Raw genomic sequence first — 27,884 nt, forward strand, 5'->3', positions numbered from 1 at the left:
GATAGTGGATATTTATTATTAAATAAAGTGATTCAGTTTACTCTCAATAACGGAGTTTAATTAAAAATACCCCTAATTTATAACAGCATTTTCGCGTTTTCTCTCTCGATCAGTGTTTGAAATTTTTTTGAAAATTTGTTTTGTACAAAACTAAATTATAATACCTACATTCTCACAATTATAGAATACTATTTTTAATATGGTTGGAATCTAGAAATGCTTAGAATCCCCGTATTTCCCCACAAAAAGGTTCTCCTATCAAAATTCCTAATTCTTGGAAAATCTCAGAAATTCCATGCAATTTGGGGAATTTCCTACGAACTGGCAATCCTGGTACGTTTACTTTATTAGCAATAAAATTATATTCTGAATTTAACCTTCTGGAAGAAAACACAGATGGTGCTAGTATTGAAATGTCAAATCTGTTTTTAATTCGTCAAGTCACCAACAGGAGTCGCATAGTAGTTTTCATAAATATACCACTCATGTTGCGTTCTATCAAACATAATATTATGAACATTTAGGTTAGTTTTGTGTACAAACTTACTTTGTTTCTTTATTATGGCGGTCGTGCAACGAACTGTTTTGGAAGGTCATCAGAATAATCACTACCAGTTATTACGATTTTCTGATTCTCAGCTATTGTGACGTTTTCTAGACGTGATTTAAAAAATGTTTTTAATGTGTCATAAAGTATAAAGTGTTAATACGAAATTTAGATCTGTAATGTCTTCAGTTCTAACCATAGACATCCAAATCAAAAAGATAATGTGACATTTTTGTTCGTATTTTGTAGAGCTGTGCTGTTAATTGTTAATATTGACAGAACACAAATACACGAACCATTTCGAAATTGTCAACTGCATTACTTTTACCGAGGGAATCAAGACTCCAGAGGCTGAATAAAACAATTACAATCCATATTACAATTTATGGTAAAATTGAAGAATTCCGCTGCTCGCTAAATACACTTTTTTTTAAAACACTTCAAATCAACTTTTCTACTTCTGGCGATAGTAATTAAACAGAAAACTTGGACACGTTTAATATGCACATTTTATTTTTAAAAAAATAACGGTTTGTATCAGTACCATGATAATGATAAGTACAAATATTACAGTATTTGGAAATGGAAAATAATGTATTTTAGTATCTGTTTCGTAAAAAATGGATAATTTTAAGTCTTTACTTCATGCAATATTTTGACTTAAAAATATTAAAACAGCTTTTTAGGTTAGTTAAATAAAACCTTCTGATTTACCTCAATGACTGGTAATTATTCGGAATCGCTGGACATGGATTATATGAAATATTTTTAAATGAAACCTTCTGATTTACCTTAATTACTTTAAAAGGCATCTGACTGCATTTGGGAAATCTTTAATTTTAGCATTTCAATTTTTAATTTCGTAAATCGAAAATTCACTTTCGTGAAAATGATTTCTGTTGATGACATTTTCTTTTGTTTCTATTCCTGATATGAGTGGCTAGAATTTTAACCATTTACTATTATGGAAATACTAGGTAGGTACTATTTTGGCCAAACTCGAAAAATAAAATATTTTTATGTTACTTAAAAGGCATAAATTATTTATATTTAGGTATTATTATAATTATTGTTTTATTTAACTTAACCCATAATAACCCAACCTAACCTAACCTAATCCTGTCATCAACAGAAATCATTGCAGCTGTCATCCCATACAACGAAAGTGAATTTTCGATTTACGTAATTAAAAATTAAAATGCTTAAATTTAAAATTTCTCAAATGCAGTCAGATTCCTTTTATATTCCTTTGTATGTATTACTACGCTAAAGCGTTGATGATTATTTTAATTTTATGTACTATACTATTATTATAGGTGCAACTAATCTCCTGCTGACAAGCTACTTGCAGTAGCTTAGCGGGTATAAATAATATTGTATGTAATCTTTATACAAATAAAAAAAATAAATAAAAAAAAGTAAATTAAGGTAAATCAGAAGGTTTTATTTAAAAATATTTCGTATAATCCGTGTCCAGCGATTTCAAATATTTAACATATTTTTTACTAAACCCAAACTAAGAACCTATTGTAGGATCATACCTTCATATTTTGGTTTAAAAAAACTAATTACATCCGTAAAATTGGCCCCAAGTAAACAATCGATTTTAATTTTAACGAAATAACAATTAAAATTCATTATTTTCCATTTTTTAAATTTTGTAAAAACCCAAATGTGTACTATTAAAATATATATTTCTGTTACGAACAAAGCAATGTACTCTCTCGCCACATCCTCTTTGTGGTTTGTGGTTATGAATGTTGTTTTATGAACTGATTTTCCTTACAAAAGGAAGATGGTACTGATTGATTAAACTATTTTAACTTATAACAGGCTAATTTGTCCGGTTTTTAAATTCGGTTCTGTAGATTCAAATTGTTTTGCTTTTGTTTCGTTTTGTCAACCTTAACCGTCATGGTTCGAAATATAAACTTAACGGTGTTAGAAAGAAAAAAATACCAAGCTATTTATTCAAATATAGAAGTAAACCACAGAAAAAATCAAATGTAAACCTCTACGAAACCAAAAGTTCCTAATGCAATTTGAGAAAATTTTTTGAAATTTTGTTTTTTTTTTATTAATTTATCCTTATGTAAACAGTAGACAGTAATGTTTATAATACATTTGTCTAATAAAATATGTGTTTTTTTCATTATCAGTAAATCTAGTTCAGTGTTTAGACAAAATAAAACGTAAATTTAGCCATTTTTTAAACTTTTTTTGTTTGATTTCAAAGTTTTAGGGTTTAAAAAATTATTTGTTTTTCCGAAAATTTAAATTTGAATCCGTATTTCATCACCTTTTAAAAACAGTTATCAGTTTTCGGAAATATCCAATTTATTTGGATTTCACTGAGAAGCGGAAATACACACTTTTCATATTAAAACAAAAACTAAATAAATATAAATTGTTTTTCTTTCTGACAGCATCTTTAAGAAGTGGTACGGTCAATTTACCAGAGACTTGAAGGGTTAAATTTATTTTATTGCGTCAAATAAAAGTAAATTTTTATATCTAATTTATTTGTATTTTAAAGCACAATGGGTCATTGGCCTAAATGCTCACGGGAACTATATGCAAACCGTCTCCATATTAGTGTATTTGTATTATAATATAGCACAATGGGTCATTGGCATAAATGCTCACGGGAACTATATGCAAACCGTCTCCATATTAGTGTATTTGTATTATATAGCACAATGGGTCATTGGCATAAATGCTCACGGGAACTATATGCAAACCGTCTCCATATTAGTGTATTTGTATTATATAGCACAATGGGTCATTGGCATAAATGCTCACGGGAACTATATGCAAACCGTCTCCATATTAGTGTATTTGTATTATATAGCACAATGGGTCATTGGCATAAATGCTCACGGGAACTATATGCAAACCGTCTCCATATTAGTGTATTTGTATTATATAGCACAATGGGTCATTGGCATAAATGCTCACGGGAACTATATGCAAACCGTCTCCATATTAGTGTATTTGTATTATATAGCACAATGGGTCATTGGCATAAATGCTCACGGGAACTATATGCAAACCGTCTCCATATTAGTGTATTTGTATTATATAGCACAATGGGTCATTATATATAATATACAATAAATTTCATTTACCCCTAATGACATTTTGCAATGTACGTCTCTCTGATAACAACCAGAATGTAGATTCCGCAGAAAATATTTTCACAATACATTTTGATTTCAGATGAATTCGCTGTTTTTGAACGTATTTCAAAATAAAAAATACTGTTATTGAAAGCAGATGACAGGCTCTTTCAGATTTTAGTATTCCAAATCGACGTATGTAATTAAAAGTATTAAAATTTTGAATGCAAACAAAAATAAAGTTTTTAAATTCGATTACCGATGGAATCGTAATTACTGCTTTACACGAAACTTAAAAAAACAAAGATAAACTTTTCAAATTTACTTACCGATGGAATTGTAATTACTACTTTACACGAAACTTTAAAAACACAAATATAAACTTTCTAAGTTCGTTACCGATGGAATTGTAATTACTGCTTTACACGAAAAAAAAGATAAATATTTTAAATTCGCTTACCCATAGAATTGTAATGATTACTTTACACGAAACTTAAAAAAAACTGAAATTAAGTTTTTCAATTTGCTTACCGATGGAATTGTAATACATACTTTACTACTTAAGACGATACTAAAAAAACGTGCTTAATTAGACAAAAGTACTATAAATATAAAATATTTTTTAGTGCTAAATTTCGTTATATAGAACTATTCGTAATTATTTGAAATGTAAACTGAAGAAGCGGTATTCTCTCTTTCTGTTAAAATCTTTCTGTCAAACACTGTTAAAACTGTAGTCTTGATAAATAATAGATGGTGATCTTTAACCAAAATAACGTTTATTGTAGCAGAGCACACACATTACAGCCATTACAGAGACTTATACTTTTGACACTTACTTCCTGTACATGTAGTGTTACCAACTGAATGTTATTTCATTGCCATATTACAACATCCTCCCTCAATGTAATAACATTTCAATAAATCGTACAAATAACTCTTTACTCAAAGATTTTGAAAGATTTTAAAATTAAAATTTTTATCCATCGGTGTAGCCACCGGTTTACAATTTTCCATTTGAAATTTTACAAGAATATTTTCTAAGTAACTTTTCTGACTTAGTTCAGTTATACCAGATTTTAAGTTCTGACTCACATTAATACCTAGAAAATCAGATATACATCCCAAATCCTTCATTTTAAATTCACTATTCAAAGCCTTTTTAAGCTGTTTAACTTCACAGTTATTTGTTCCAAAAATTAATAGGTCATCAACATATAACAATACAAAAATTATCATTTCCATTATACCTTTTGTATAAACACGAATCACGGCTTGATCTTAGAAAACCCTCTCTAGTCATGACATCATTGAACTTATTATTCCAACACTTAGGAGACATTTTTAAACCATACAGTGATTTGTTTAATTTTACAATATTTTCATTATTAGAATAAGCTCCTTCAGGTAACTGAATATATACCTCATCTTGAATTTCTCCATACAAAAATGCACCGGTAACATCCATTTGATAAATTTGCAAGTTCAATTTACTAGCAATAGCAACAAAAAGTCTAAAAGTGGATAATTTTGCTACTGGAGCATAAATGTCTTGATAACTAAACAAAATATCTTGTTCAAACCCCCTAGCAACCAACCGGGCTTTATATTGATTTGGAACTTTAATTTTGAACACCCATTTGCTACTAACAACCTTACTTGGATCTACTGGCTCATTGTACACTTCCCACGTATTGTTTTCTCTCAGTGTTTGCAGCTCTCTCTCAATGGCCTCCTGCCACTTAGAAGCATCAACCCTACTCACAGCGTCTTTGTATGTCATCGGATCAGGATCAACATTAATTTGTACATTGTTGCATTTATAGAAAGAAGTTTTTTTCCTTGTTCTTTTTGATCTCTCACAGTAGAGTGCAAGTGGATTATCTTCACTCACTGACTCATTTGAACTCAACTCATCAACACATGGTTCATTATCACTTTCCGATTTGGTTTCATATAGCATATTTTCTTCAGTAGAGATTTTCATACCACCTTCATCTTCCAATGTTCTAATTTTTTCATTTACCATTGTTTCAGTCATCTGTGATGGTTTGTCTTCTAAAGATGTTATCTCAATTGATTCCTGGAGTTTATTTTCATTTTCTAAGAAAATTACATTCCTCTTTGTTTCTATGGTATTCTTATGTGAAAAATTCGACCGGTCAGTGGTTGAGTGGGCATAGCGCTTGGGTCTCACCCGAGCGTCGCGTGTTCGATTCCTCGGCTGGCTAAGTCCTCCATCACAACACAAGCAACATTTTCGGCTTTCTGTGGTGGTAGTAGGAGATTTTCAAACATTGTTGGGTTATTCGTAACCTGGGAATGTTTGTCTTTCTCTTTAAAAAAAAAAAAAAATATATATATATCCTGTACCCTTTCACATCTTCGCTGTAACCAACCATTAGTCCTTTCTCACCCTTTTTGTCCCATTTTCTTCTTCTTTCTTTAGGAATGTGCGCATATACAGGTGTACCAAACACTTTCAATTGACGGATGTCAAAGTTTCTGTTTGTCCATACTTCAAAGGGAGATTTTCCGTTTACTTTGCTTTTTCCAGTCCTATTAAGTACAAAAACTGCAGTACTTACAGCTTCTGCCCATAGTTTTTTTGGTAAACTTTTTGCATGTAGCATTTTCCTTGCAGCCTCCACTAGAGTCCTATTTTCTCTTTCAGCCTTTCCATTTTGCTCTGGAGTATATGGAACAGTCGTTTGATGGGTCATACCACGCTTTGAGAACATTTCTTTCACTTCTTTGTTTATAAATTCCAGTCCATTGTCACTTCGAAAGATTTTAACCTTATTTCCAGTTATATTTTCAGTTTTATTTAGAAAGTCTTCAATACAATTCTTGATGTCATATTTATTTTTAACAAAATAAACATATCTAAAATTTGAGTAGTCATCTTTAAACAGAACAAAGTACTTCGACCCTCCTAATGACATTTCTTCCATTGGGCCACACGTATCCGCGTGAATTACTTCACATGTCTTCTTGCTGGTATAATTACTTTTTGGAAACGGCAATCGGTGAATTTTTCCTTCTAAACAACTTTCACATTTCGGAACTAATGTTTGTTGTGAATCGATGTTGTTCTTCTGTAAAACTTCCTTGACATACTCAAAGTTTTGATGAGCTAATTTTTCGTGCCACAAACTAAAATCATTTATTTCTGATTTTGCCACAATTGCAGTATTACATTTAAAACGTAAATCCATATAATAACCGCTTCCGTCTCGTTTTTCTACGGCACAAATATCTCCATCCTTGTAAAATTTGCAAGACTTGTCATCTGTCATCATAACATAACCTTTTTTAATAGCGCGATTGACAGAGAACAGATTAACTTTCAAATCTGGTACGAATAACATATTGTCTATGGTAGTGTCAACCCATTCCGTGTTGTTTTCCACCTGTACCGCCATCTGGCCGCAGCCCAACACACTAATTGACTGGCCATTACCGACTATCACTGATTTGTTCAAAATGTCTGTTAAATTTGTAAATAAGGCTTTATCACAACACATATGTTCATCCGCACCGGTGTCTACGAGCCACTTAGAATCTTGATAATTGTCGTAAATTTTATTTAATACTACAAACGCATTACTTTTCTTTGTGTTGTATTTACTTGAGTCTTTATTTTTATTAAACCAGCACTGCGATTTATAATGTCCAATCTTGCCACAATAATAACACTTGTCATTTTTGTTTTCTTCATTGTTATTTTTATTTTTCCTACATTCGCTCTGGAAATGTCCGATTTTTCCACACTTAAAACACTTTCCATTTTTTTATTTTTCATTACAAAAGCTGACGATGATGGGGTTTGTTGAAGTTCGTCATTCTTTTCAATAAATCTTTCTTCCTCCATCAACAACCTAGTCACTAAGTTTTCCAAGGTTTGTTTGTCATCAGGGGCAGATTCCCAAGCCAAAACAAAATGTTTATATTCTTCTGGTAGCGACATGAGTATTTTAGTTATAACAAATTTCTCAGAAATTTCTTCTCCCAATTGTTTTAACTGGTTCTGTAATTCTTGTATTTTTGATAAAAATGCAGACATTTCTGTTCCCTTTTCATATTTGTACTGAAAAAATCGCTGTTGTACAATATGAATGCTGGTCTCCGTTTTTTGTTCATACACACTCTGCAACTTCTTCCACATTTCCGCTGAAGTAGAGCATGATATAATGTGTAACATAACATTTTATGACATCCTTGTGACTATTAAGGACTGAACCTTTGCATCCTTGTTTTCCCAAATAATTTTCTGTGCACTTTCTTCAGGTTTTGTACTCCGACCTTCCACTATATCCAGCCATCCTTGTCCACGTAACAATACTGCAGTCTGGAACTTCCACACATTCCAGTTTCTTGACCCCTCCAATTTTAACATGTTCTGATTGCCTTCCATCATTATAAGATGTTTTTTCTCTTTTCACATGTACCTGGGCCCATAACCTGTAGTCTTGATAAATAATAGATGGTGATCTTTAACAAAAATAACGTTTATTGTAGCAGAGCACACACATTACAGCCATTACAGAGACTTATACTTTTGACACCTACTTCCTGTGCATGTAGTGTTGCCAACTGAATGTTATTTCATTGCCATATTACAACAAAAATCATCTGGGATAATGTCAGGCTGGGATATATCTTTTGCCGTTTGTGCTGAATATCTCCCAAAAATTCCCAAGGAGTTAAAAATATTATTCTAATCGTTATTTATTGTTTCTTTTAGATGATTTCCAGCCGGCAGATAAATTGCGCTGTAGTCGGAGACCCGGTAGTGGGCAAAACTAGGATGCTGTATTCATTCACTCTAGGGCTGTTCCCTGAACACATTCCCACAGTGTAAGTTTGTGATTCTGTTCTGTTCATTATAATTGGCTATGCCAAAAGAAAATAGTGACAGAAACGAACATTGAAGAATAGTGGAACAAATTTCTGCTGTCTGGGCCCCATACCAGCAAAAATACAGGGTTTTCTAATAAGAGGTGTTATTTTGAATAGCCCGCTATTTCGGTAGATGTTACTTTTGAAGCTGTTATTTTTGGACATTTGACAAGAAGAAACTACGTCATTAATAAAAACGGAACGGTAAACGCTTCAACAACGCATTTAAATTATTAAAATTCACTATTATTAATTATTAGAATTCCATCGAAAAATCAACTTGAGTGATGAGGCCCATTTTCACCTCAGTGGCTTCGTCAACAAGCAAAATTGTCGTATCTGGGGCTCGGAAAACCCAGGAGTTATTGTTGAAAAGCCTTTCTATCCCCTCTGAGGCTGGAGCAAGATTTACGGTGAATGGATTGCGCTATCGGGAGATGATTAATGATTTTTTATGGCCGGAATTGGATGGTATTGATCTGGACAACGTTTTCTTAACAAGACGGCGCTACGTGCCACACGAGCAACGAAACCATTGATCTTTTACGATTGAATATCAAAATAACACCTCTTATTGGAAAACCCTGTACATAGAATTATTCGAAAAAAAATCAAAAAAAATTCTAAGATATCTTTATATGAGAACCCATGGTGAATACCCACGATTTATGCATCACATAGATTTGCTCTCCGAACCGAGCTACGAAAGTCTCCAATCTAGGAGAAATGGGACCCTTCAAGTAACAGCTTTTAAAATCATTGACAGCCCATACCTCTTGGAATGCTATAAATTGTTTGTACCGAACAACTACCGTCAGTGTCGACGCCACGACTTGCTCTGTATTCCACAAGGCAGAACGGACGTTCTGGCCCAGCATAGCATGACAAGAGGTATGGTGCTGCTAAATGATACTTCTAGGTCTCTTGACATTTTCAACATTGGCCTTGAAGATTTCAAGTCATTTTAGGCAAGAACTCTAAAATATCGGTTATTGTAAAATGTTTCATTTAAAGCTTTGTATATTTCATGTGTATTGAAATAGGATTGCATCATCAATCTGTAATGCACAAAAAAAATCACAAAAAAAACAAACTTAACCTAAGTGGGAAGGATGGAATCATACATCCGTTACTCCTGGACATATTGACCATTCACACATTCCTACCCAGCCCATGCCTTTTTCCTTCCCAGAATATCCTCTTCTTCCTTTCATTTTACCTTGACGTAATTGGCGCTTAGACTTCTACCACCACACCCGAAGAAACCGTTTGTTTAGTGACATGTTAAACGGGAACGCGTTTGTGTGCTATTGTTGTCGATATGGTGATTGGTGATATATCCAACTTGACATCTACTCGTTCGGCCAGATGAAATTTCTTTATAAATATATATATATATATAATAATAATACTGAAACAGCACCGGGTGGTATCGAAACAGCCCGACCTAGCCGAAACGGTGACACGAGCGTGACAGATTACACTTTTAATGTCAAATTACGTGCTAGAGCAGTGCAGATATGTAACTCATCCCTTTCATTATCGAAGCGCCTTGAATTTTGCATCACTTTGATCATGCGTAATCCAATGTGTCTGGAATGTATTTGCTGGGAAATACTTATATACAATGTTAGCGCTACAACATTCACACATTGGAACTCGTGCACGGTGAATTCAAACAGTTTTGCTATATTTTCAAAGAGGAATTGCATGTCCTTTACTTTCAAGATAATTTTGAGAACGCTGACGTAGCAGTATTATTTATTAAATTATTTTACAAATATAACTAAGAAGATATAATGAATTTCAGTAGGGACCCCAATTCATTCATTTGGTCCACCTAAATAACACATTAGGAACAATTTGTCCTAAAAAAGATTTTTTTTTGCCGTCCTAAAAAAACATTTGCTTTTAACTGATACTTTGTTAGGAACTCCGTCAATTCATTCGTTGAAGGCCTGCAGTCACGTTCTTAACCCTTTCACATTATTTTCATTATTTTTTTCCACATATGTAAAATATGTAATTTTTGATAATACATCAGAAATTTAAATGAAAATTTTTGGTATTTTTTTTTTTTTTTTTAATTATTTTATGTTAATTTGGATTAATATTGGGCGTCAGAGGGTATTATTGAAATAGTAAGGTAAAATAAACATACAAAAGTAATACAAATAACTTTTTCATGTCAAAAATGCACTTTTACAATATAGTGATAATCTATAAGGTTTGAAACAGATAACATTTTAACTAAAATTCATTCAGAAATAAAGAAATAATCTAGGATAATAAATCTATAAAAAAATTCGCCATACTAGTCGAAAACATGTCCGTCACTACCAGTGTTAATTTGAATGAACATTGAAATTCATTTACAATATTCTGGCAAATGACCGTGAACATTGAATTGAACTGATGTTATTATTATAGAACCGATCTTAATGCGTTAAAATATTTTTAATTCGAGTAGAAAATATTGATATCTCACCTTAAATTAATTTATCAATGACGGCAGAAATTCGATGAAACTCACAATCAGCAGATGTCAAAATATTTATCGATATTGTGGCGGGAATAAGGATTTCAACAAAGCGGAAAAAATAAACGCCACAGAAAAGACTACAAGCTATAAGAAAACAAAATTATGGCTTTTCTTACGGTAAAAAAAAATTCACAAAGTTCATGTTAATTTGAATTAAAAATGGGGCTGAAAGGGTTTAACACTATTTCATATCAGTGAGTTTTCTCCGTGGTTACAATACCAACTACAGGGTGCGGCAGAGAGAACGGACGTTTTCGAGATGGGTAGTACTCTCCCCCTCTGTCTACGAGAGAGGTGGGGGGGGGGTGCCGCTTGACTCGTTAGTTCCTAGCATTGTTTTACCACTTGTCGTCATGGAGCCGTGGACGGTGGAGCACCGCGTTTTCGCCTATGATTGTTTCGTCCGAAATAATGAGTCAGTCAAGAGGTCAACAACAGTTTTCTCGTGGTTTGTGCCGCGTCCAACGCAGTATCATTGTGTTAGTGCCCCGTCTACATGTTCCGCAGGGCATGTGAGTTAGTGTAAAACAATAAAGTGCCATACAAACAATTAAAAAGTGAAACCAAACAAAATCGACCGCGCGGCCATCCGCCCGGCGGCCGTGCCACAAAACAGTTTTATAGTGAAATTTTCAAAGGAATTATTATTGTTACATGTTTTTTATTATTTCCAAAAGTGAGTCATCAGACAAAGTGTAAATTTCTAGTTGCTACATGAATTATTATTCTTCTTTAAAAGTGAAATAAACAACAATTCAATATAATGGAAGAGACAATGGCCGACTTGAGAAAACTCAAACCATCAAGAGAGAGTCTCATCGAGTACCTCAATTCAATGCCAAATACAAGGGTTACAAAAACTACTTACTCGCAACAAGACCCCCGCTCCACCGCCAACTCGTCAATCTACCAAAAAAATGCAGACGACTTCAACATCGGGGACGTAGCTTCCCTATTCCCGTCCCAGGCCTCGCCCGTCACCACCCAGGAGGATTACGAACCTGATCCAAACTTCCCGCCGCCACCCTGGATCACTCCCTACGGGAAAACTAACAACAAAAGGAGGAAGGCAAACTCTCCGCGCCCCATCTCTCCCGTCGCATCCTGCTCTCAAAACCGATTTGAAGTCCTCTCGCCCTCAGCCTCAACGACTAGCGATACAATCACTACAGCAGGCTCAAAAACCACAGACGCAGACCCCACCGCCGCGGCCGCCCCGAAAGTTTTCAAGGCAAAAATCCCTCCAATCATCATCCGTACCACTACCAACTGGAACCAAATGCGCCAAAAACTTCAGGCAGCCGGAGTGAAAGTCGCCAATTCAAAGGCAATCCCTACTGGCTACGTTTTAAATACAGAAAACTCCACAAGCTTTCGCACAGCCACCCGCCTTCTCGAAGAAGCCCAAGTGCCCTTCCACACTTTCCAACTCTATGAAGATAAGACGACGAAAGCAGTCCTGCGCGGGATACCCCCGTCTACCTCCACGGAGGAAATACAAGAGGAGCTAGAAGAGCTCAACCTCCCTGTCATCAGCGTCACCCGCATGCGCTCAGGACCCAACAGAGTGGCGGCCCCCTTGGTTCTCGTCCAGTTAAACCACGGCGAAGCCGGAAGAAAAATATTTGAGCTGGAAACCCTCTTCCAGCTGCGAATCAAGGTGGAATACCTAAATCCGAAAACCGCCCCCTCCCAGTGCCACCGCTGCCAGCTTTTCGGGCACTCCGCGAGAGGCTGTCACCTGCCCCCCCGCTGCGTCAAGTGCCCTGAAAACCACCTCTCAGCCACCTGCCCCCACAAGCGGGAGGACGGAGACGCCACATGCACAAACTGCGGCGGACCCCACCCCGCCAACTACCAGGGCTGCCCAAAGCGCCCCGCACCTTCCACCCGCTACGCTCGCCGACCTGAGGTAAACCCACAAGTTACCTTTACATCCAAGCCCTCCAACCCCTCCATCTCCTACGCCCAGTCCATGAACCCGCCCCCCACCCGCAACCCCTCAGGTTCTTCAAACACCCCCCCCCCAATAAACTCAGAACCCTTTTCATTTACAGATTTCCTCAAAAAATTAAACTTACAAAAAATCGGCGAACTCCTCGCCGATCTCTTACCAAAATTTCTCTCAGCTCAAAATCCATCAGATTACATTAGTATACTGCTCTCTGCAACCCCCCAGATTATTGCCCTTTTTTCAAATTAAATTATGGCTAACACCACCACCCCGCCCCACGCGCTCCGTTTGGCATTCTGGAATGCCAATGGTTTCGACAAAAACCTGCTCGAAGCTCGCCTATTCACCAACACACACAAATTAGACATACTACTCATAAACGAAACACACTTCACAGCCGCACAAGCACCAAAAATCGCCAACTTCACACTGTACAAAAACGACCGGTTACACTCACGAGGTGGTGGCACAGCCATCTACGTGAACAATAAAATCACACACCAACACAATATTACACCTACCCTCTCTACACTAGAGAGCACCTCCATTACCATCTTCACAAAATCTTCCGGGCCATTAAGAATCAACTCAATATACAACCCCCCACAAAAAGTAATTGATCCTAAAGACCTTGAGTTGCTTCTTGATGGCCCCACCCCTACTATTCTAGCCGGAGACTTCAACTCGAAGCACTCCGCCTGGAATAGTAGGCGCACCAACAAAAACGGAAGAATCCTTCACAAATTCGCCGCTTCCCATCCCGATCTAGTAGTCGCCGGCCCCGTGACTCCCACACATTTCCCGCCACGTGGTCACACCCCAGACGTACTAGATATCGCCCTCATACACAAATCATCCTGGGCGTACAGCATACAAACCATTAACGAACTCTCCTCCGACCACAACCCCGTGCTGCTAACCCTACATAAATTCACCAACCCCCCCCCCCCTCAAAAGCCAAACAAAAAACTGATTGGACGGCCTTTATGCAGAAAGTGGACGAAAACATCACGATAAAATCAAACATAAATAGCACCAACGAACTTGACTTTGCGGTTGACAATCTCGCCCTCACAATACGCACCGCCATAAATGACGCATCCAAACCTTTACCCGTCCGCCTCCCCTACAGCCCGACCGACGACTTACCAAAAGACATAGCCGACCTCATCTCCAACAAAAACTTTCTAAAACGACGCTTCACTAGAACTCCAGACCCCAGAATAAAGACTGCCATTAATAGACTACAAAAACAAACTAGACAAAGACTCTCCGAAAACACAAACTTATCCTGGAACAAAAAAATACAAGAAATTAACCCAAAGGACGGCTCCCTCTGGCGCTTATCAAGACAACTAAAATCTACACCGACCCCAAACCACCCAATACACGGTGAAAACGGACTAGTATTTGACGCACTCGACAAAGCCGAATCTTTCGCAGACAGCCTTGAAAAACAGTTTAGCCCCAGTTACAAACACGCAGATCCCGACCACATCGCCGACGTCAACCGCAACGTAAACCACATTTTTGACACCCTCCCCCCTGACAACACCCACTTCACTACCCCGGCCGAGGTACGCAGCGCCATAAAAGGCCGCAAAAACAAAAAAGCCCCCGGCCCGGATGAAATCACAAACTTCGCTCTTAAAGCCCTCCCCCAAAAAGGCATCCTAGCCATAGTCAACCTTATTAATACAGCTTTCAGACTGCGCTATTTCCCCAAAAGTTGGAAACACGCGCACGTCATAGTACTCCCCAAACCGGGCAAAGATCCACTTTTCTGCGTAAACCACCGTCCAATCAGCCTCCTCTCCAACATTGGGAAAATTTATGAAAAAATCCTCCTCACTAGGCTCATCAAGCACATTAACGAAAAATCCACACTACCCGACGAACAGCACGGGTTCAGAGCCCAGCACTCAACCCTCCACCAACTACTACGGGTCACCGAGCAAGTCATCGGTGGCTTCAACTCCAATAGATCTACAGGCGCCATTTTCCTGGATATAGCCAAAGCCTTCGATAAAGTATGGATAAACGGCCTACTTCTCAAACTCCACCAAACAGACATAGATCCCCAACTGCTTGGTGTATTAAAATCATTTCTTCGGCACCGCACATTTCAAGTGCGATACCGTGATGCAATCTCATCCCCACGTTTCATGACAGCAGGAGTACCCCAAGGCTCCCTGCTGTCCCCCACCCTCTTCAACATTTACACTCATGATATCCCCCTCCCAGACAACCCAAACTCCAAAGTAATGCTCTACGCCGACGACTCAACCCTCATGGTCACCCACGGTTCACCCAGGATGGTTACACATCGCCTTCAGCAAGACGTAAACAGACTCCAAGAGTGGTATGACCGCTGGCGCATAGACGTCAATCCCTCAAAGAGCGTAGCCGTCTATTTCTCCAGAAATGGACGAACTACCGCTCAGCGAGGGACCATCACGATGTACGGCCAAGTCATACCATGGCAAAAGACCGCCAAATATCTTGGAGTCACACTAGACAGGAGATTAACTTGGTCACCCCACATCAAAAACATTTTAACAAAAGCCCGGCAAACCGCCGGCGCTTTATCACCACTACTACACAAAAACTCAAAAACTTCAATATCCAATAAACTCCTCATATACAAATCCCAAATCCGCCCCATCATTACCTACGCTAGCCCTATATGGGCCAGCGGAAACACAAAGCGACTCGAGCAATTCCAGAATGCCTCACACAGACGGTACACCAAAAGCCCTTGGTTCGTACGAAACAGCATAATTAATAAAGGCTCGAACATCCCCCCACTCCGCAAACACATGGTGGATTTAGCCATACCATTTTATAAAAAATTAACTTCCCACCCGAACCCTAGCATTTCGTGCCTAGGTAAACCTAGCCCCTACGAGAACCCTTCCTACCCCCACCCAGTATCCATCATCTACCCACCCTAATGCTGGCTCTAAAAAAAGAATATTCAAAGTACAACCGATACAAAAAAGATAGTATTCGATTAGTTAAATCCTAAACTAATACCGACAAAAAATTCAGTCTCAAATACAAAAAATATAGTATAAAATACAAAAAAGCATAGTATTTTAAAGCCCCCAAGTTGTCAAAGCAGTCCAAGCATTAGGGCAGAAAAAAACCATCCCCCAGGTGACTTACCCTCAGGTCGCGAGAAATAGTCCTTAGCTGGACTGCACCTCGCAAAATGTAACAATATGATATAGTAATGAGTCAGTCACCGTCGTACAGCGTGAGTTTCGTCGCCACTTCAACATTCATCGGAATAGAGCTGTTCCCTTTCGAAACACCATCCTTCGTTGGGTTGAATCACTTCGCAGACGTGGTGAACTGATCAACGTAAGACCAAGAGGAGCTCCGCGAACAGTTCGAACTCCTGAAAATGGGGACATGGGGACACCTCAAGGCTAGAGCTTACGAGAACAAGCCCCGAACTCTGGACGAATTGAAGGACGCAATCCGTGTGGAAGTCGCCCAAGTTGAGAGAGCGATGTTGGAGAGAGTCTACGCAAACTTCCAAGAACGCCTCCAGCACTGCATCAACGATTTCGGCCACCACATGCCTGATGTGATTTTCCACACTTGACTGTCTTAAATGCTATTTCCTCGCCAACCTGATTCCATCAATAAATTTGTTTTTGAGTAAAAATGAACTATTTTATGATTTTTTAAAACCGTCCGTCCTCTCTGCCGCACCTGTATAATTTATCTCTGGTTCTTATTATTTATGAATAAAACGACAATAACATATTTTCAGATTTGACTGGCCGGACTTTACATCGCGTATGACAGTGGACGGAGTTTCAGTGACCCTGGGAATTTTCGACATGTCTGGCCACGATACATACGATCGTCTCAGACCTTTGACATATGCCATCAAACCACCTATGGAAGTAGTCATTATATGCTTCAGTATAGTGAGGTAAATATGGTTTTATAAATAGCTTCGTACTCTAGGAAATCCACCACTTTTCTGAACCGTTTTAAAGACCAGAGGAAATCGATAAACGTACAATATCGGTTGATTCAAAGATATTAGAAGAACGAGATGTGCTATGCGCAGTTCGTACTGAGTGGAATTGTTTTGCCCAGTGTCGCCGGTTTTGTTCACCAATACTACTGCACACCTTCGCTTACGCTAAGGTATCCGCACTAATACATAGAACAGATTTCTGTGCGTACACGTCCCGATACCGTTCAAAGTACCCTAATTAGGTAGTACTCCGCCTACGGTCCGGCGGCCAACATAGCATATCTCGTTCTTCTAATATCTTTGGGTTGATTGATGATTTTATACCGATTTCTCGTGCACGGTCGCGCTGTTGATCGCCAATAAATCGATTTCGATATACACTGGCATACGCATCTCTCCATGGATTGACAAGTTAAAAATGCTAATAAATTGACAATTTAGAAATAAAATACAAACTTCAATATACATTGACTACTTGCTTATTCTTTTTGACACTATAAAAGGAGTTAATTAGTTCTTTTTTTATATATTAACTCCACACAGGAGGCCCTGAAGAAAATAATTTCCCTCAGGGCCTATGCCATCTTTGGGGATGCTGTGTGGAGGGTCTTTTTGTGGAGAGGAAGGAGTGAACATGGGTCTTGAAGAGTCCCATGTTGTAGGAGGGAGGAAATACAGAGGCCGGCAGTTCGTTCCACAGCCGAGCTGTTGAACTTAAGAACGAATCGTAGAAGCGACCCGTTCTCATGTGACAAATGTTAACCGTGTACAAATGTTGGGCGCGCGTTTGGTGTGTATCCCGACTACGCACCGGTGCCGAAGGGATCAATGACGCTAGTTCCTCAGAGCATCTTCCATTGTAATACCGATAGAACAAGGACAGCATACCTACCTGACGCCTGTGCTCTAAAGATTGTAGTCCGTTTGTTAAGATTGGGGAATCTCTCAAACGGACCGCCCGTTTTTGCACAGAGTCGAGGGTTTTTGAAGTGAAACTTCTTTACGCGCGTCATGCAATTTCGAGGACCGGAGTAAAACCGACTCATGACCGAAACGAAAATGCGGGTACCCCCACCACCGATTAAAGTTCATTTGATCTAGTCAAAGTTTTGAAGTAACATATAAATGCTTCTTAGCTCATCCCGACAACTGGCGTTGGTGGTGTAATGGTCAGCATAGTTGCCTTCCAAGCAGTTGATCCGAGTTCGATTCTCGGCCATCGCACATTATTTTTTTGTTTTTAACGCCTTTTTCATTCAATATCTTATTTTTTAGTAGGTCAGAACATTTTTTAAAAGAAAATAATATTGCAAAATAATAAAAACACTTATCTCACTGTGATAAAACATTACTCCGCTAGAGCGCGCTTTGCGTTATTGTGTTGGATTAAAATTATTATCTAATCCGTATATTATGATAATTGTATTACATTTATTTAATTAATTTATTTATTTTGATAATATGTAATAATTTACAGAAAAAAAAATTAAAACTATCTCCCTCTGATAAAATATCCGTTCGCTAGAGCGCACTACGCGATCTTGTGTGGGATTCTATTTCTGTACATTGTACATTATTTTTAAAAATATATTATATTTTGGGTGTGATGTAGGTAACATTATAAAACATAACAAACTCTCATATTTTCAGAACCTACATAATATAATCAATTTATGCGGCTTTGCTTACAGTTGGTGCTCAGCGTGGTTGGCTTTCAATCAGTTAAGCGAGGTTCGATTCTCGGCTGTGGCATTTTTGAAGTGAAACCTTGTTGAGGTGGGGGAGCCGCTCACGAACGTTCTCTCTCTTCTCTTCTTTCCTCTCTCTCAGACACCAGCGAACTGCGCCACGCCAAGCATCAGCTGAAACTAGAAGTTTCACTTCTGTCTTGCGTAGGCTTGACACACCCACTTTTTTTCAGGTATTTAGGGGCTCCGGACCAGAGATGGCTGCCAAATTCGACAGTAGGGCGCACTTCATAAGTTATAACCAACAACTTTTGTTTCTCGAACTGGAACGGAATCAAATGATGAATTAATTAAGTCTACGGATCGTATATACGATTTTTTCAGTTCTAAGAGCTTAGTTCGTTCACCCCCCATTCTTTATAAGACAGTTATTTTGCATTACGAACTACATTATCCAAAAAGTTTTGCGTATTGATAGCTTATCCGATACCTTGTAGGCTGCCCTATGTCAATACGATATTGACAATATCCGTAATCTACAATTATTTAATGATATTTGCGAGCACGGTCAGAATATAATTCAGATAGTTGGTAGATAAAAGCCGCTGATTTTAGCGCGAGAGAGTGACAGTGGGCAGTGGGACGGGAATGTGGTCTTCCGTAAGCTTGACAAGTACAAAATCACTCATTTTGGCATTTTTGTTCGGGAGAAAAAAAAGATTGCGTGATAAAATTACACAGGAGTGAATTTCACGTACATGCCTATATTACACTGACAGAATTACGCACGAGTGAAATTACAAATGAACGAATTTACACGTCTAATGACGTCAAATTAAATTACTTCTACTGAAATTGCAAAGTCAAAAAAACTTAACTTTTTTTTATTTTTCGAAGAAAATTTCTTCTGAAAGCTTATCACTTTGTGATGTCATTATTTATTAGAATAATACACAAATAACTTTGTTTACATTACTTTAATATATATAACCTCTACAAGTATATACTACTAAATACTTGCTCCTGATGAGGTGAACACTGTTCATGAAACATGTGGAGGTTATATGTGTTAAAGTGATGTAAACAAAGTTATTTATCAAATATGATTTTAAGATTTTCACATCCAAAAGTATTTTTTTTATTTGTTTTTGGGGTGTTATGCCGTGTTATACGTTAATTTTAGCTCAGAGAGTTGGAGCTGGCAACACGGTATCACAACCTCATACATAAGCTCACATTTCACCACAAACTCAAATAACACATCTGCCCTGATGATGGACACTGCAATGCTGTCAGAAACGTTGGATAAAGAAGGAGTTAGCGCAACACGGCATAACACCCCAAAAACAAATAGCAAAAAAAAGTTATTTGTGTTTTATTCTAATTAGTTTTTTTTTTCAATTTGAATTTTATATACTTCCATAGGTAGCAATCACATTTTGGTTAGACGTAATTATAATTTTTTCCCGTATCTGTCATCTAAAAATGAGTCGAAGAAGCGGCTCGAACTTTTTGGTGTTAGGCATTACCATCGCCATGGAACGTGCTGATCCAATTGCGCCCGCATACGGCCGGCCCTGAACATTATGATACGCGATACGTTCCATTGGATACGGATTAATTTTAGGTATTTGATACGCAAACATCACCATGTAGGTACATCTGCGATACTTGTAGAAAAATAATTAATTACCCTTTTTTCAGTCCGTCGTCATTTGATCGCGTGACAACGAAATGGTTTCCAGAAATGAAACAATACTGCAAGAAAGCACCAATTATTTTAGTTGGTAAGTGTGATGCCAAATATCTCGACCGTCTAGAGCTAGTGAGTCAATGGCATCCCCAATTGGGGTACGTTGTGAGGTTGAAGGTAGTGGTGAAGGTAAGGAGATGGGTTAGAGGAAGTTCCTGGCTATTCTGGCGATCCGGTCACCAACACGGCTAAAACCATTTCAAGCAAAGTTTCGATTCTAAATGGTGGTCTTACATCAGCGCAATACTGAGAATATTTAACACCACATTATTAAAATATCGCAAAATGTATACGGAGATTGAACAAAAATACATAAAATTCCGGAATTATTTAACGCATTACCTGAAGACATTAAAAATGAGACATCTTACTCAAAAATCAAAACGAAAATTAGATCGTTCTACCTCCGTGAAACATGAAAACAAATAATATTGAGGATAAATACCTAGATCTGTGAAAACCAAATAATGTCAAAAACAAATAATATTGTGAAAAATACCTAGAACTGTTAACCATTGTTAAAAATAAAACAATTACCATAGTACATTATGATCATAAGCATTACAATAATTAGTAAGTATTTTTATATTAGATACATACTATTAAGTAAATATTATGTATTACGCATCAAGATATCAAGTTGAGATTTAAATATACGCAAATAAATAGGAATAATGAGAGATTTCATACAATCAAACTGATTGGTCAGTTTTGTAGGATTTAAGTAAGATAAAATATTGTACAAAAAAAAAAAATAAAACAAAATAATAATAAAAAAAAATAATAAAATAAAACATAAGTTGTGTAAAGTAACACAAACCAAACAAATTAAATTAAATTATTTAAGATAATATTAGCGATTGGTACTGATTGATTTCATGCCCCAGATGCGACCGTATATTTTACTGTTTAAAATTTTTCTTTTAACACTCCCGTACCGGACGGGGGGAACACACTTACACTAACGAGAGTTTTATGCTATATCTAAGTTGTTTTTTACACCACATACTCTGTAATTTAGTTAATCCTAAAAAAACTATTTGGTTATCGATCTGCATTTAAAAAATATATATTTTATTTCTAGTTTCTTAGATATTAAATAATTTGTACAATATTCCGGCAAAATTCCTGTCCCCTGCCCCGCACCTCAGCTTCGTAGCATCGGCTAAAATTCCCCCGTCCCCATCCCCACTATCCGCTCACCACCGAGAACGATCCAGCGAGCTACGAACTGGACCGTAAAAGTTGCATTTTATGGAAAGGGCTAACTCCCGGTCGCGTACACTGCACTACTGGTATTTCCTTTTGCGATGCTAAAATGTTCACTTGCCGGACAAAGATCGGCCTGTCTAGCTTGCATCCGGTAAATGTTTCATGTTTAGAGACAACATTAAAATTATATCTGTCTCTGTTTCTCACATGGAAAAGAAATCGGTCAGAAAGAGACACATATTTTGTATACATTTTTAAGTAATTTGAAGGAACTTGAATAAAAACAGAGTACTATATGGTTAAAAAGTCTATCGCAAACGTCTGTTAAATTTTATATTGGGTTATAGTTGCTAATTCTCTTAATTTTCGTGGTAAATAATTCTCTGCAAAACCGGACTAGTTTCGCCCTGCTATGGGCATCTTCAGACTGGTAAGTAGTTCATTCACACCTACTTATGAAATGGTGTTTATAAATTAATATCTATTTCAGGATTGTAAAATATTTATTCTGTACTTTTAATATTAGAATTTATGTAATCAGTCGGCATGTATTTATTGCAGTTTCTTACGGCATATTTACCAATGTTTTAAATTAGATCATAAAATTCTATGGTTTTAATTAATTTGTGTGAAAGCCGCACAAGAGCCCCAACAGTCCTATCCAGTGGAACCATGGCATCCCCAATTGGGGTATTTTGTGAGGCTGAAGATAGTGGGGATGGCGAGGGGGAGGATATGGGTAAGACAAAGGTGGAAGTACATGCATATTCACATCTAGTTACCATATAGGCTTAAGTCATTTCAAGCAAAGTTTGGATTCTACATGGTGGTCTTTCACTAGGGCGATACTGAAAGCATCTACCGCCCTGCAACTTGATATTATATATTTTTTCTTTTATAAATATTACAGCATCCGTTGTCGAAGGGTAAGGCTCTAGACTAGTAAACCGGAGGTCGCGGGTTCAAATCCCGGTGTGCGCAAGTAAATTTTAATATTTGTGATATTTCACAATTTACTTACTAGAATTCATTTAGGTTGTTGCTTGAAATAACTTTGAGCTTGTTTGGTGACCAGTACTGAATAGCCAGCTATTTCCCCAACTTCCTCTTCTCCATCTTCTTCCCCTCCCCACTACCTTTAGCCTTACAAAATACCAGTACCGGCTCGTGACTTTTGGGTCTACTATTAATTGTAATATTATCACTCTTTCAAATTTTATTTGATTGATTTGTGTTATTTCACAATTAATTAATTAAAATAATATATAGTCTATTTGCGGCACGTTCCAGAGTGGAAGATACTATCAGTATAGCCCTGGTGTAAGACCACCATTCAGAATTGAAACGTTGCTCCAAATGGCTTTAGCCGTGTTTAGTGACTAGATCTGAATAGCCAGGTACTTCCTCACCTTCCTCTTTCCCTTCCCCACTTACCTTCAGCCTCACAACATCCCCCAATTGGGGGTGCCATAGTCTCACTGGCTCCAGACGGGAGCAGTTGGGACTCTTGTGAGGTATTCACTATAAAAAATAAATAAAAAAAGTATCGCCCTGGTGTAAGACCACCATTCAGAATTGAAACGTTGCTCCAAATGGCTTTAGCCGTGTTTAGTGACTAGATCTGAATAGCCAGGTACTTCCCCACCTTCCTCTTTCCCTTCCCCACTTACCTTCAACCTCACAACATCCCCAATTGGGGATGCCATAGTCTCACTGGCTCCAGACGGGAGCAGTTGGGACTCTTGTGAGGTATTCACTATAAAAATAAAAAAAAACTCTAGTACACCTAAAAGTTCCGAGCCGCCACTCCAACATACCCCATTTGGGAATGCCATAGTCTCACTGGTTCCAAAGGATTGGATAGGAGCAGTTGGGACTGTTGTGGTGTTTTATATAAAAAAATCAAAAACAGGAATATCTGAGGTTACAGTAAAATATAATTTACTCCACGTTTAAGTTCTAAAAATACCTTTGTTTTCACTATATTCGAAAAATTCGTTGTATTTCGAACCCCTCGACATACAAACGAACCCATTATTTATGGTAAGGCAAACACTACGATTTGACCCTAAATGTAAATATACTACATAATATCATAAATTAGGAATTATAACCTTCACTAACATCTAAATATTCCATAATATTCGAAATAACATCCGTACCTAGTTTAGTAGTGGTAGGTTTTTAAAACTTAAAAATATGTATTTATAAATAGATCCATCATTTACGGACCACCCTGTGCAACAAACTAGCTACGCTGTAATCGCCAATCGCCAGTCGACATTCAGAATCGAGGAGTTATGCTCGTTATTGGCCCGCCTTCCCTGTTTTGTATGGAAAAAGGCGCATTATTATCTAAATTCATTAGAATATTAACTACGACTTTATTTATGAAAATATTTTGATAATGACTTCTGAAACACTTCGAATATACTCCCCCCTAATTATTACTAAAACAAATTACACAATATTATGCCATTAACATCCTTTAATAAGCAAAACAAATTGGGGTCTCTAGTGACCCCCCTTCGGATCTTATGTGATTTTTTTCTCTCCGGGACGAAAAGGTTAAAACTGTAAATATTATCTTCATTAAATAAATATTATAATTTGAACTTTTAATTTATTCAATTAAGATTTGAAGCCGCGACCTCCGGATTACTGGTCGAGAGCCTTACCCCTCGACCACGGCGGCCGTCAGTTTGCAACTGTTCTACGATTTCACGAGAGATCTTTGTCTCACTCTGCAACTACTAATGTCAAAAGAGATACTTTCTATCATCAAATGATCAGATCTAATTAGCCAGGTACTTTCCAACCTTACTCTACCACATCTCCTTCCCTTCAAGTACCCCAATTGAGGATAGCATAGTCCTATAATTTTTTTAATTTAACTCAGTAGTTATCACTTTGTTTGAAGGAACAAAAATGGACCTCAGAGAAGATTCAGAAGTTCTACGTATTTTATCTCAGTGTGGACAAAAGCCTCTGGATGTTGAACAAGGGAAGGTTCTAGCTGACTCAATAAAGGCTGTCAAATATTTTGAGTGTTCGGCATTACTACATAGTGGAACTACCCAGGTAAAATTATGAAAATTAATTCCCTAACCAAACGCATACAGGGTGAAAGAAAACGTACCGGAAGGATTTTATTGAGCATATTTTTGAAGTAAAAAAATGTTGGATTTCATTTTGCTATCCGATGTGATTTTTTTTACAATCAAAAACAACAACAATAAAAAATTCTATCACACATTGCTACTGGATCGTTGGGTACAGACTAGCTGTTCCAGCAGCTCCGGAACAAACAAAACAGAGACGAGTCGTATCTCGTGATCCGTTGCGTCGTGCGATAGATATTTATTTTTTAATTGAAAGAGATTTATCATCGGACAGCAAAATGACATCTTCGTTTTACTCCAAATATCTTCAGGAATTGCTAGTTAAAATCTTTTTTTTTTTTTTACACCCCAAACACCCCAAAAACAAACAACAAAAAAGTTAAAATCTTTTTCATTTTAAGTTATTCTTATCCTTTTTATTATTTTATTCTTGGTGTTGAAATAATGTGAAGTTCCCGGCATTACTCGGGTTTTAGTTTTATCTCGTAGACAATGAGATAGACCTTCGTTTTGTTTTGATAATCAGTTCGAAACAAAACTGTACATTTTTTTGCAAATCAAATTCACGCCACTCGTCTGTTTGCTCCAGACACTCTTCTTTATAAAGATTTCGGCGACATGTTGTAATTTAAATCACCAATATACTAATGACATTTGCGTTTGTTCAAAATCTTAAATCTCCGAAACTTTGAAATTTTTGACTCAATGTTGCATTCGATTACGCATGCGTTTTTATATACCTATATTATATAGGTCACCTATGACACTTAATTTTTTTTGCTAAACAGTGCTATCTGTTGGACGCAAAAGCAACACGCTTTTATTCTTTTTCTATCTGCACAGACAAACTTATCCACAGCAACGTGTGGCGGGGTACAGCTAGTTTGTAATGATTACTTAATATTTTAAGGAGAAATAACACGATCTGCCAGATTGTTTCCAACATGTACCATCTTACTTATAATAGAAAATACGGAGGGTAGAAACGGGTGATTAGAAAACGTTACTCATAATCACGCGCTTGCGTACTGCGTATCCGGCCGTAATACGACAGTATTAGAAGTTGACTGAGTTTTAAACCGCCCGAACCTCATGTATAGAAACGTATTACGATCGTAGTAAGACGTTGATTTGACAAATATTGATCGGTCGCGCAATGAAAATGTAAAAAATCAGTAATACCCATTTCTAGAACCATCAGATGAATATTTTTAATCGAATTTCTAAGCATTTCAAAACAGATCGGGTAAACTTCATCGAAACTTTTATCTTGAAAAATGTGAAGTTAGCATTAAATCGCGAAATGCGAAAATGACCGAGTTTTTGAAGATTAGAAAAAATAGGTAAAGCGGTCTAAAAGAATCTTACTTACATATTATTATGAGATTTTAACCCGATCAGTACACAGCCCTCTTCACACAGGGAATTTATATAAGTAAGACTGATTGAATATAGTCGATATTTGGCTAAACAGTAAATTGTATAGTCATGTATTAAAGATATTAACATGGTGCTTTTTGAAGTGAAACTTCTTTACGCGCGTCATGCAATTTCGAGGAGTAAAACCAACTCATGACCGAAACGAAAATGCGGGACCGATTAAAGTTCATTTGATGTAGTAAAAGTTTTGAAGTAAAATATAAATGCTTCTTAGCTCATCTCGACAACTGGCGTTGGTGGTGTAATGGTCAGCATAGTTGCTTTCGAAGCAGTTGATCCGAGTTCGATTCTCGGCCATGGAATATTATTTTTTTGTTTTTAAGGAATTTTTTTTTTTTAATGGTTGACCATAATATCAATCCACTAAGTAATATTTTAGGCCTGTAGCATAATTGAAAAGTTAAAGAATGATATAAAATTTTTTATGATGTTAACGATAAAAAAATGAAAAAAAACATAAAATTAAAATAAAAAATGGGCCAACGGCACGCGGTGTTCCCAAGCGGTCACCCATCCAAGTACTGACCGCGCCCAATGTTGCTTAACTTCGGTGATCGGACGAGAACCGGTGTGTTCAAAATGGTATGGTCGTTGGCAAAAGTTAAACAATATTAATTTCTATTCTACCTGCCAATAAATATATGAAAATTAGTATAAAAAAGCCCTAATAATATTGAAAAAATTAGCAAGGTGTGTGCGAGGTTGATAAAAATAATCATTACATACGCGCTTGAAAAAGATCGTAATTACATTAATAAGTTTGTAGGAATTTTTTTTTTCAATGGTTGACCATAATATCAATCCACTAAGTAATATTTTAGGCCTGTAGCATACTTGAAAAGTTAAAGAATTTTATGATATTATTAATTATAGTAATGATAAAAAAATAAAAAAAACATGAAATTAAAATAAAAAATAGGCCAACGGCACGCGGTGTTCCCAAGCGGTCACCCATCCAAGTACTGACCGCGCCCAATGTTGCTTAACTTCGGTGATCGGACGAGAACCGGTGTGTTCAACATGGTATGGTCGTTGGCAAACGCTAAACAATATTAATTTCTACTCTACCTGCCAATAAATATATGAAAATTAGTATAAAAAAGCCCTAATAATACTGAAAACATTAGCAAGGTGTAAATATTATATACCTAGTTTAACTCACTCTCCTAACTCATCTTCGCTGTCTACAGGCAGAGCGCACGACTGTGGTCGTGAAGAACCGAGGTTCGATCCCCGCTTTAACTAATTTTTTTTTTCTTTTTTTATAACTTTTAATTTTTTTTATCACATGCTACTTATAAATATGTCAATAGACAGAAAAAAAGAGAGAATGAAATGAAAAGAGAGAGAGAGAAGAATACTAGAAGTTTCACTTCTGTCTTGCGTAGGCTTGACACACCCATTTTTTTAAAACTGTGTTGTTTGTTGATTCTATTTCTTCTCTAATTGACCACTACGTTAGTAAATATGTTATTTTCTTTTGCAGATTTTCGAAGAGGCAGTTCGAGCAGTCTTAAGAAAGGACGAAGAGAAACAATCGAAAAGGAAATGTGTCATCATTTGAGTCAAAGCTCATTAAAATTACAAAATATATTATATTAAAAA

At 36.9% G+C, this 27,884-nt stretch overlaps 1 protein-coding gene and 2 non-coding genes across 3 annotated transcripts; 1 reads left to right on the forward strand and 2 right to left on the reverse strand.

Annotated features, from left to right (window-relative positions):
- The first annotated feature begins 826 nt into the window (after window positions 1–826).
- On the forward strand, window positions 827–27,843 carry LOC149409725 (ras-related protein Rac1-like). Its single transcript, XM_089649476.1, has 6 exons — window positions 827–935; window positions 8,414–8,526; window positions 16,849–17,013; window positions 20,457–20,539; window positions 24,638–24,798; window positions 27,766–27,843. Exons 1-6 carry the CDS (start codon window positions 933–935, stop codon window positions 27,841–27,843), a joined length of 603 nt encoding a protein of 200 aa, XP_089505602.1. The 5' UTR covers window positions 827–932.
- LOC149409726 (5S ribosomal RNA) lies at window positions 26,757–26,875 on the reverse strand. The gene has a single exon (XR_016305165.1). It is a non-coding gene; the product is annotated as a 5S ribosomal RNA (ribosomal RNA).
- On the reverse strand, window positions 27,198–27,316 carry LOC149409727 (5S ribosomal RNA). The gene has a single exon (XR_016305159.1). It is a non-coding gene; the product is annotated as a 5S ribosomal RNA (ribosomal RNA).
- Window positions 27,844–27,884: the final 41 nt, after the last annotated feature.

The sequence above is a fragment of the Hesperophylax consimilis genome, chromosome 30 (assembly GCF_061612785.1).
Source record: "Hesperophylax consimilis isolate HC1 chromosome 30, BYU_Hcon_1.0, whole genome shotgun sequence".
In the NCBI taxonomy this organism is placed as follows: domain Eukaryota; kingdom Metazoa; phylum Arthropoda; class Insecta; order Trichoptera; family Limnephilidae; genus Hesperophylax; species Hesperophylax consimilis.

Coding starts and splice junctions, on each gene's coding strand:
- LOC149409725 (XM_089649476.1), top strand. Junction 17,014..20,456: donor ATATGCTTCAGTATAGTGAG/GTAAATATGGTT, acceptor CCCTTTTTTCAG/TCCGTCGTCATTTGATCGCG. Junction 20,540..24,637: donor AGCACCAATTATTTTAGTTG/GTAAGTGTGATG, acceptor CTTTGTTTGAAG/GAACAAAAATGGACCTCAGA.